At 41.9% G+C, this 12091-nt stretch overlaps 1 protein-coding gene across 2 annotated transcripts in view; it reads right to left on the bottom strand.

Annotated features, from left to right (window-relative positions):
* LOC6496791 (protein Wnt-5) overlaps positions 1-12091 on the bottom strand; it is a 164773-nt gene that overhangs the window by 21139 nt on the left and 131543 nt on the right. For both annotated transcript variants that reach the window (XM_044715468.1, XM_001965735.4), the window contains exon 8: positions 7379-7481. In XM_044715468.1, coding sequence (XP_044571403.1) covers positions 7379-7481 — 103 coding nt within the window. The remainder of the gene's footprint in view (positions 1-7378; positions 7482-12091) is intronic.

The raw sequence follows: 12091 nt of genomic DNA, 5'->3' as shown, positions 1-12091 counted from the left end.
GTGCGTTAGAATCTGCTATCCGTTATTGACTTCCAGTAAAAAATGCATGACATTTCATCTATTGGAAGTGAGGTTATTGCGTTTTAAGTGTCGTATGATTTTGTCATCGTTGCAAAAATGAGCTTCGAACAAAGAGCCATCATTAAATTTTGTATTAAAATTGGTAAAACTTTTACATGGGGGCCAACCAAAATCCGTGATCACCGAAAATTCCATCGCAACTTTGCGTGAATTCATAAAAAATCAGCCGAATTCATCATTGAAATTTATGGAAATAGAATTGATCTCCAAAACATCGATTTATCGCATTTTGACCGAACATTTACAAAAGGTGCTTACAAATTGCTTGACGTCCAAAAATTTCTCGGAATTCAACATTTGAAGGACATCATTAAAGAGGCAAAAAAAAGATCCGAACTCCCTTTACAAGATTGTGACTGGTGAGGAAACGTGGTGTTTTCAATGTGAACCCGAAACGAAACGCCAGAGTGCTGCATGGAAGGCGCCGGACGATCCGAAACCCAAAAAACCGCGCCTGGTGAAGTCAAAAGTGAAGACAATGCTGATTTGTTTTTATGATTCCAAGGGTATTGTGCACAAAGAATTTGTTCCACCCGGCCAAAACGTTAATGTGGTATTCTACCTTGGAGTTTTGAAGCATTTGGTGCGCCGTATTCGACGTGTTCGCCCCGAATATCGCGAAGATGGAAGTTTGTTGCACGATAATGCGCCGTCTCATCGATCGACGCTTGTGACCGACTATTTGACCAAAAATCACATTTTAAGCATCAACCGTATTCACCTGATATGGCACCGTGCGACTTCTACATTTTCGGAAAAATGCATTTGCCGATGAAAAGAAAGCGTTATGCAGACGTAGAGGCCATTCAAATGGTTTGCACCGGCATAGTGGCGGCCATACCGGGCAACGAGCTAAAACACTCGTTTGACATGCTTTTGGACCGTGCAAAAAGCTGTATTACAGCAGAAGGAGACTATTATGAATAAAAAAAATGGATTTTGCCGAAAAAACTAGTTGTTCTGTCTTTTTTTTTAAGTCCTGTTTACTTTGGAACTTACCTTGTACGAATCGGCCGAAAACCCGCTGTTACCGTCTTTGCCGCCAAGAAGGTTAGCAAAAATCTAAACAAAAAAAATAGGATGCAACCTTAATAGTGGTTTCTCACAGAGGGACAACATCCGGAGGCGAGTTGCGCCGGTCCTGATCGACCTGCCAAGGCATTGACCTCTAAAACGGGGCCAACTATGGGACCACCGATCGGTGTGGGGAGCAAGATCCCAGGATCAAGCTCCTGACGAGCCGGTGGTGCCTTTAAGGAAAAGATATAAAGATAGGAGGAGAGCGGACTTTATTCTAATGAGGGACCTATTGGCGGAATCCAACCCGGACCAGGCTGAGATCATAAAATGAGCGAGAGAAATCTTGCCTGATTCAGGCTTTGTACAGCCGTTGTAACAGGTAAATGGCGAGCATGCATTCTCGCAAAAAAAGAACCTTAATATCTTCTAGCTACCAAAGCCGCAGCTATAAAGGGCCCAGGTTACCCACTTAGAATATACTCGGCATATATGGGCCACGACTAGGTTGGTCCTCTCCCGCACTCAGGCAAGCTGCTCAGGCAGCTTGTAGTCGACCGAGAGGGAGAACACCAGTAAGATAGGGTGCGACGCTAACGCTCATTACCATCCATGTGGGGCCTTCCCCACACACAAATAAGAGGGGTGGTCAATTTTATCCTTAGCTCTAAGCTCTTAGTAGGTAACAGAGTCTCAGAGCCTGTTTTGTCGTCAAGAATCGGAAAGAAGTCCTTGACATTACCTTATTTATGTACTCCCTGGCGGTCGCAGTCATCAGTTAGGACCCTCCAACTCAGATCATCAAACAGACCCTCCTTTTCAGATCATCGTTGCGTTGAGATAGCGGTCAATTTTAAAAAACTTCACTAAGCTTGCAAACTGCGAGCTTTATAAAAATATATTAGATAGATCCTTAGGAAATCGACCTTGTCCTACAGGGAATGTCTGTGGCATTACTGAGGCAAGTACAAAGGCGTACCACAAGTCCTTTCCCAGAAAGATAATGACAAGCAACAGATCGAAAAAGCCACCATGATTAACCTCGCCGGTAGTCCTAAAACAGACAAGGCATTGGAGATCTACAAAGCTGAACTTAGGCGGTATAAAAAGGAATTGGGAAAGGCAAAGAGGGTTGCGTGGAACAACCTCCAGGGAACATCAGAGACCTCTCGCCTAAGAAAGATCCTCTGAAATACACCCGCCAAACGCTATATAAAGACTGCAGATGGGCAATGGACTACGTAAAGCCAGGAATCCATTGAGGCTCTTATCAACACACACTTCTCAGGTTGCTCCGTGGAAAGTTTAACCCAGGAGATGCACAACCAGGCATACCAAGGCACACTCGAATACTTCCTAATAATAGGAATCCCACTGCACCCCCATGGATTAAAGACTTATAAGTCTCTCGTCCTTTCTTATTAAGACAATGGAGAGGCTCCTGAGTCCCCATCTCCACCTTACCATAAACCCGAACGACATCTCATGCTCACAGCTTGCTTATAGGAAGGGCCGATCTACAAAGACAGCTCTACACGAGATTACCATGATCGCAGAAAAAGCGCTGGATAAAAAGGCACTTATTGCCTTTTTAGACATGGAAGGTGTTTTTAATAACATCCTGCCATGCTCAATCATCGACGCACTGACGGGACTTGAAATAGACGATCGATGTTCATCTAATACGGCAGATCTTGGTCAACAGGAGTGTCAAGGAGACTCTTGGAAGATCGTCTATTCGAAGATACGTCAACAGGGGCCCCCCCCGCAAGGAGGTGTACATTCCCCACTACTCTGGTCGCGGTTAATAACTTACGTCGGTCTTTAGAGGGTGGCGGCTGCAAAATCATTGCGTACGCGGATGATGTTGCTATCGCATTTGTAAGGAAATTCCCGCAACCACTGTGCGACCTAATGACATAGAAATAGTCAGGTCCACGTCAAACAACCCACCATAAACTACAAAGTCGTCATCCCCTCTAGGGAGGAAAGAGATGTGCAAGCCCCGGGACCAGTGGGCTCTATTCGTATTTACACAGATGGATCAAAGCTTAACCTCCAGGTGGGAAACAGTTTCTATTGTGAGTATCTGTGTCTCAATGAATCCTTCAGACACCCCGACCACTGCAGTGTCTTACAGGTTACCACAAGTATCTTTTCGGATAGTCAGGCAGGACATCAAGGACAACTCTAGGACAGTCAATGACTGTCTCTGATCTTTAACGAAATTCTGGAGCAGCATGACATTCACCTAATATGGGTAACCGGTCATAGGGATCACGAGGGAAATTGCGCCGCAGATGAACTAACAAGAATAGGGACTACCAACCCTCTCCTTCCAGAGAAAGAACAAGTAGGCATCCTCTTAGCAGCTTGCAGTCGTAAGTGCAGGGAATTTTTGGATCTAGATCTGTGGACCCTCAAGATCTAGAGACTCATTGCCCTCAACAGGCCAGACTGTAGCCTAGCGGTAAACGCAATTACTAGTGCCCCATAGCAACTACTGCAAGAGTTACAGGGATGAGGAGGAGGAGAATGGGTTTCGCACCTCTTATGCCACTATCCTGATCCACAGACTGAAACTCTTTAGATCGCTGAACTGGCGGACCTTAGCGATCTCACATAGATCTCTCCGCGTGGCATAGTACCCTTCATTAGGAAAGCTGGTTGGGATCACGAGCCGCTTCAAGTAGGATAGGCATATAAGCACTCCGGATAGACAGGAAGGCGGAATACATTGTTGGATCCCCTGCCTTGGCGGTAGCTCAGGGGCACTAGCGGCTTAAGTAGATGCGGATAAGTTTTTTTCCAAAGGTGATGTAGATGTAGCCAATGGAAATAATTCCGGTTGGGCTTCTGCATTTTTATCTCTGACAATGTGCGCTTTGAACGGTACACAATTTTCATACCACAAAATTCGTAGCGCGTGCATATTCTCCTCACGGATGATGATCCTGTAAAACATTTCAGCAATATCATCAAAAATCGCGATCTTCATGACCTGGAAGGCTAGTCGTCTAAGTAAACAGTCATTCAGCGCGAGTTTGTGTGCCTTTGCATAATTTTTGCATAATTCTTTCATCTCGATTTTCTGCCTTGGTAATGCCATGTTCTGAAGGGTCTGTTCAGGTAATAAACTCTATCGGAATTCACCTCCGAGATTTCAACTGATGCTTTCACGAGTCCACTTTAAAATCAAGTCGTCTATCCGGTACACCTAATCTTTGGAATACAGATGCGACTACTATGGTCACGGATGATCCTTCGTCTAGGAAGGCATATACTTCGATCGTCCTACTGTCATAGCGCAGCTTAACCGGAAATGATGCGAAAGAACTGACTCTCGTGGTTGTCGTCTCAATGCGTTTGAGATGTTCTATGTGACGTAACACAAGGTGCCTCCTAGTACAGCTGCTAACTCCATAATTCCCGTTTCGGCATCTTTTGCGATGTACTTTGAGGCAGGAGAAACAGACTTTACCATGTCGAGGTTCAAGAGCACCTAGCATTGTGCTAGACGGTGACTCGTGCCGCCACACTGTTTCTCCGTCTTAATCTGCAGGTTACGAAGAAGAAGAATCTCCGACCCTATAAAATATATATATTCTTGATCAGGATCACCTCCTGAGTCGATATGAGCATGTCCGTCTGTCTCTTTGCGTAGCAAACTAGTCTCTCTGTTCTAAAGTTATCAAGAACTTTTCACACATTCTTCTTTGGTATATAATTGGGTATATATACTATATAGTATATATAGTATTTAAGTCGCAACGGCCGGGATCCGTCGACTATAGCTGCCATATAACTGATTGATTGGACTTGCCATAACTTTTTTATTTTTTAAGTTGGTTGGGACTTTTCACATAAGTTAAAAAACAAGTTAAACCAAAATATCTTATCTACAAATTAAGGATCGGCCGACTAGATCCTATAGCAGTCATATAACTGAACGGTGTCTTTTGGTTCAGATTTCATTTTAGGCAATCTAATCAGATCTGCCAAATGTCATACGCATCGTTTCACTATATCTTATAGCTGCCATATAACTGAAAGATCGGAAATGGCACTACCTTATTTTATTTAAAACAGCTTTGAGCTGTTTCCAACATTTTTATTTAAAAATTGATTTGATGGCCAATTATATACTATCGGATATATATATAATAATATAAACTGCTACCTGACTGCAAGGGTAGCCGAAGTTGATAGGCTCCGTCCGAAGTTAGCTCTCCTTTCTCTTTTCATTTCGAATCGTATTATCATTTTCAATGGAAAACAAGAAAGAAAAACTAACTTCGGGCGGAGCCGAAGTTTATATACCCTTGCAGTTGAGTCGCAGTCCGCTAGGAGGCGACACTCATCTTATATTATTAGATATATAGCGGATCGTATATAGTCGGCCGATCCTTATGAAATTTGGCGTATCGAATTATTTTGCCCAAATTAGAATGCATAGAAAGTTCCACCCTTCTAATTTGAAAAACAACGAAGTTATTGCATTTCCGATCAATCACTTATATGGCAGCTATAGGATATAGTTGACAGATCCCGGCTGTTCCAACTTATGTACTGCCTGCAAACAAAACAAGGATGTGTTCAAAGTTTCAACTCGATAGCTCTAAAACTGAGAGACTAGTTCGCATAGAAACAGACAGACAGACAGACGGTCAGACGGACATGCTTATATCGACTCAGGAGGTGATCCTGATCAAGAATATATATACTTAATAGGGTCGGAGATGTCTCCTTCACTGCGTTGCACACTTTTGACCAAAATTATGATAACCTCTGCAAGGGTATAAAAATAAAAATTAAATTTTGGCAAACTGTTTTAGAATAGAATTCCCATCCGAAATTGATTTTAGCTTTATAGCCATATATAAACTGGCTACATGTTATTGGTTTCAGTGATTTCTTGCAGTAAAAAGTTTTCTGCAATCCAACAACAAATCGTACAAATATATAAGATCTGAGATAAATAATAATATAAGCTGCTGAAAGGGTGGATCAACTTCGGTTCCGCCCGAAGTTAGCTTTCCTTTTTTTGTTTTTAGCTTAGAATCACTATGGGTCGCACCAACGATTTAATTGTGCCCAAATTGTTTGCTTTGAACCTAAGAGCTATGTTTTATAGTGTAAATGGCGTGATCGTCACAACTTTAAAAGGCATTTAAATGAAGTTCATTTGGAGCAATATGTAAAACAAGGATAATAGATAAGGATAATAGAACTGAAAGAATAAAGAATCGGATACTAGATATTAGAACTAAAAGATGAATGTGTACAGCTGAGGATAAAATGCCGTTTTTTAAGAATTTAAAATATAACCGAGAACATTTGTAGTGGTCCCGAAATAAATCCAATAACATATAAAGCAAACAATATAAAGCAAAACTTATTGAAGATATAAAAAAAAAAAATAAAAAGCTATAAATCAAAATTTTATCCACATCAGAGCCGTATTGGGAATAAACGTTCAATATTATCAGGAACGCCGAATCGAGATTAAAACCTTAATAATTATTGAGCTTTTAACAAAACACACTGACCTCAACCAAATGTTTAGGAGGAAAATAGGAGTTTTCTTTGGCTTCAGCATGAAAATTGAGAAAACTGCGAAATGTGGCGAGTAATTTGACGGAAAAAAAAAACGAAAGCTAACTTCGGGCGGGCCGAAGTTGATATACCCTTGCAGTTAGGTAGCAGCTAATATTATTATATAAAAATCAGATTGTATATAGTTGGCCGATCCTTATGAAAATTTCACTGTCGAATCAAGAAACCAAGCATCTTTAAAGATAGCAAGGTTGTGCCATTTCCGATCGTTCAGTTATATGGTAGCTATAGGATATAGTCGACCGATCCCGACCGTTCCTACTTATTTACTGCCTGCAAGGAAAAGAAGGATGTGTGCAAAGATTCAACTCGATAGCTCTAAAACTGAGAGACTAGTTTGCGTAGAAACAGACAGACAGACGGACAGACGGAAATGCTCATATCGACTCAGGAGGTGATCCTGATCAAGAATATATATACTTTATAGGGTCGGAGATGTCTCCTTCACTGCGTTGCACACCAAAATTATAATACCCTCTGCAAGAGTATAAAAATTACCAGGCTGCGTTGCCTAGGATCCAATTAAAAAGTCTTCAAAATAAAGCTGCTCGCATTGAACACAACCTTAACTGCAAGGGGATATCAACTTCGGTTCCGCCCGAAGTTAGCCTTCCTTTCTTAATACTAAATGAAAATTATTAATACTAAATGAAAATATACTTACCGATCTCTCTTATAGACGACAATTGTTGCCAGCAGGTAATTAAACTGCACGATCCCGAAACTCCATGACATTTACAGGTTATACGAGTTTTCTTAATTACAGCCTAAAATATATAATAAATAATAAGATAAGATAACCAAAAACAATTCCAATTTTAGAGTTAGGTAACACAGTGTTACAAAAAAAACAAAAGTGAATGAACTTTTGAAGTGACAATAGTAGGAATTGTTTATTGGGTCGAGTATATCACAAAACCATGTTTGAAATATTTTTAACACCCTCAAAATCTTGATGTTGGCACCTAGTGCCAAGACCTACTACCCAATCAAGATGCATCAGCAGGTCACGATATACAAGCATCAGACCTATTAGCCTATTAATAATGTAACGATAAGCATAAGCCAATATCCAACCTACTAACCCGGCACTAGTCGATGGCACCGGAAGCAGAATCAGCATTATCAGCGGGAAGAATGACCGACTGACCGAAGCAAGCAAAAACCAGTCAGCGAAGCCGAAATGCGTGTGGAAAGCAGTACATGAACAAACAATCTGAGTCAGCAGATTCAGAGGTGGGTGACCCTGGCATTAACCTTAGTTTTAGCACGTCCATAACATTGACCTTTCTTAGATTTAATGATGTATAATTTAGCATCTTATATAAGAGTTGTTCTTCTGAAATAAAGACAGTTGCGAGATCAGAGTCAATATTCTCGTTACTCAGTGTTGAAACTGCGGCACTTAAAATTGACCTACTTCATGTGATCCTGTGTAAAACGATTCACAAAGTAGTTTAAAAACTATCTACTTCGCGTCGCTCCAGTGTAAACGGACCACAAGTAGAATCCGCGGCATACCAGTCTACTTCAAGTGTTGCTCCCGTGAAACGGACCACAAGTAGACCCCGCATTACCTAACCACTTCGAGTGTTGCTCCCGGGAAACGGACCACGAGAAGATCCCGCGGCATACCAGTCTATTTCGAGTGTTGCTCCCGTGAAACGGACCGGCCGATAAGGAATCAGCCGAACCACCATACCACCGGTACTTGAGGAAAACCACCCCAGGACTTCAAGCACGTCGACTCCAGCCTGATCACAGCAAGCGTCTGGCCAACCCGAGCAGTCCCTTGCAGAATCCAGGTAAATTTAGTCAAGACTATTTACGGTCTTTGACTACGACTCCGGGACCTACCGTTACTCCCGTGAGTTCAAGTTTGACGCAGTTGCTGCATAACGCCTACGGACGAACACTTGATTTATGGTTAAAAAACCGTTTTTCGGGACGTTTTTGCGCTTAAAAATTCCTGAACGCGTTTTTTTCAACCGATTTAAAAATTGTCGGTGTTTTTCAAAAGTTAAATGTTGTAGCTTTTGAAAAAAAAATATATCTTCGATTTTGTTAAACCAAAAGGACAAAATTTGTACACCTGAAACTGAAGTTTTAGACTTTTATTCGTGTTTTTCGGATATTGACGCCAGTTTTTCGGTACAATTTACAAAAATTCTGTCATTTTTGCCACATATCAATGTTGTCTCATTAATTCTGAATAAAACGAGACAAATTTCGTCAAAAAATAATGAAAATTGATGAAGTTACAACGCTTTTCCCAAAAAAAGTCAACTCAACCTAGCGAGCGCTCCGGAGTAACAATGTGTATAAGAATAAGAGTATATTGCTTTCTTCTGACAAAAATTCTGTCATTTATGCCACATATTAATATTGTCTCATTAATACTGAATAAAACGAGACAAATTTCATTAAAAAATAAAACAATGCGAGCACTATAAGAAGAAGAGCATATTCCTGTCTTATACACACAGGTACTCCGGAGCGCACATTAGGTTGAATTGACTTTTTTTGGGAAAAGCGTTGTAACTTCATCAATTTTCATTATTTTTTGATGAAATTCGTCTCGTTTTATTCAGAATTAATGAGACAATATTAATATGATTTTTCAATGACTTTTATCCAAAATAATAACGAAGTAATTATTTGTCTCACCACGTTATAAAAATTTTGAGTCCTGACCTTCAACTTCATCCTTAATGGGTAATAGGCAACGCTTGGTCACTGCGCACTTGGTAGTTCCAGAAGCGGTTCTAACCACCGCCACTTGAGGCACTCCATCCCGACCAGAGACTAGATCCAGAATTCTAGCCAACGGCCACTTAATGGGGGGTAGGTTCTCGTCCTTGACTAGCACCACATCGTTAATCGCCAAGGCAGGGGCGGGCGCACGCCATTTGGAGCGCTGCTGAAGAAGGCTTTTTACAACGACTTTCTCTCCAGTTGTGAACCACCGCCACACACAACCCATCCAAGCCGGGTTTTCTGCAGCACCGGTAGGCCAGCTGAGAGCTGGATTTGACCCACACACAGCAGATCATAGAATAGACTGGCTCCGATAAGTAAATCGATCCGCTGCGGTCGAAAGAACTGGGGATCAGCCAAAGTGAGGTTTGACGGAATATTCCAGCTGGAGACATCCAAGTTAAAACTAGGCTGAAGGTCCGTGATGTTGGTGGCGAATACAGCGTTGGCGAGGGCCGAATATTCAGAGCAATAGGATCGTAGGAGCATATCAACAGAGAATCCGTCTGTCGCGAAGCCAGTGTCGCCAATGCCCGACACTGCCACGTACGATTTGCGTCTACGAAGCTGCACCTGACTAGCCAGTCGGGACGTAATCACGTGCACTTGCGATCCAGAATCCAAAAGAGCCCGGCATGGAACAAAAACCCCAGAACGACTCCGAATGACCTAGACCTAGACCTAGTCGCCTAGCCTCGCCAAGGCGGCTCTCAGGGGGCAATGAAAAAAATCTTGGGCATGCAGAAACTACATGCGACCACCCACCGCATAATATACAAGCAGAGGCAGGTGAATTAGTAATAATAAAGGAGGCTCTACTGTTATCTGCGACTCTACGTCTTCCCACCTGAGTGCACGGCGCGTAAGTGGCCAAGGCCACATCCATAGCCTCCAAAGTCCTGCAACGCTGTTCCAAAAACTCTACCTTCGACTCCCAAGTAGGGATGAGATCCGAGTACGAGGCATATTGACCTTCCTCCCACTTGGCCTGAGTAGCTGGATCCAACCTTTGAAGAAGTACCTGGACAATGATGCAGCCGGCGATCTGAACTGCCGTCCCCAAATTTTTTAAAGCTCGCATATGGCCATTGAACTTATCGGACAGCCTTCGAAGCGCTGCCACTGAGTCACCTTCCAATAGATTGAGGTCCAAAATCTCGTTCACATGAGCCTGAACGATCGTCGAAAAGACCGAATGAAACTCAGCCCACTCTGAATATCCTCCGCTGAAAGTAGGAAGAGGAAGAGGAGGCAAGGCTTAAAAACTCCGACTGAGCGCTGGTTCCACCTGGACACTGGAAACTCCGCTGGCAAGGGTGGAATGGGCAGCAGAGCGCAACGACGTTTCGTGCTCGATTTCGGCATGCATCGTAGCTACAAGCTCAGACACTGTCCATCGAAAGTCGCTGCTTATTTCAGCAATATCTAACTCTTCAAGCTCCCCGTGGATGGCCTTAAAATCTTCGTACATGGCGACCAACTGGCCGTGACGCACATGGAGTATAGCATCCTCCACCTTTGATATTGGCTGCAGGGCGCCTTGGATCCTCTTCAAATCCTGAAGGATACCCTTTGCCTTGTATTTTAAAATCGCGCTCCGAGATGGAGTGGGTTCTCCTGTGACGGCGCCGCTGGAGTTCATCGCTACTATAATTGAAATACGCTCAATTTAGGTAAAAACACGCACAAATTAATTTTGGCGCAAAATTATAGTTCTTGTTTATTTTATTATATTTAATTATATTTGAGCGCAGCGAAAACGATTTATCCACTGTGCGCTCAGAACCGTACACTGAGTTGTGGAATGTATATATATATATGAACGCTTGCGTGAGTCGAATGCACTTGCAAGTGGAACGTATGTATGTATGTATGCTGGCGGACCGGATAACAATTGTATGTATTGTATTTATTTATATTATTACATGATTTATGTATAAATACAAAATAATTGTTTCACAAATGCTCTGTGTGCCGTTTAGTTTCAAAAGGCACATACATATGTTAATACACCGCGCAAAAACTGAAACGGCTATGTTCGCACTGTTTTATGCTCGTGGAATTGTTTATTTATTTTATTAATTATATTTTATAATTAATTATATCACGTCGGGGTCACCAATGTTTGGTCATTGAGATTTTTCAATGACTTTTATCCAAAATAATAACAAAGTCATTATTTGTTTCACCACGTTATAAAAATGTTTATTTATTCGCATATGAAATGGAGACAGAAAGCTCCGATTTATGATGCGTATGCACTGTGATAAAGAGTGGGCCCGCCTTTTAGCATAGGACGGGCGAAAGCTCGTTAACTTAATGACAAAGATAAAATAAAGCCGAGCGGCCGAAAAGAGTCGGCTTGCGACTAACAACAGCGATTAGAAAATGACTATATGCTAAACTAGAATTAATACATTCATATATATATGTTACATTTATTTATATATGATTCGATTTATGCCGTGGCTGCTGCCTGATCCGACAAAATCAAAGATATATTTTTTTTTCAAAAGTTACACCATTTAACTATTGAAAAACACCGAAAATTTTGAAATTGGTTGAAAACAAGAAAGGAAAGCTAACTTCGGGCGGAGCAAAGGTGATATACCCTTGCAGT

This window comes from Drosophila ananassae, chromosome 3L (assembly GCF_017639315.1).
Source record: "Drosophila ananassae strain 14024-0371.13 chromosome 3L, ASM1763931v2, whole genome shotgun sequence".
Taxonomy (NCBI): Eukaryota; Metazoa; Arthropoda; class Insecta; order Diptera; family Drosophilidae; genus Drosophila; species Drosophila ananassae.
Note: the sequence above shows the minus strand (reverse complement) of the source record. Positions and strands in the feature narration are given on the sequence as shown.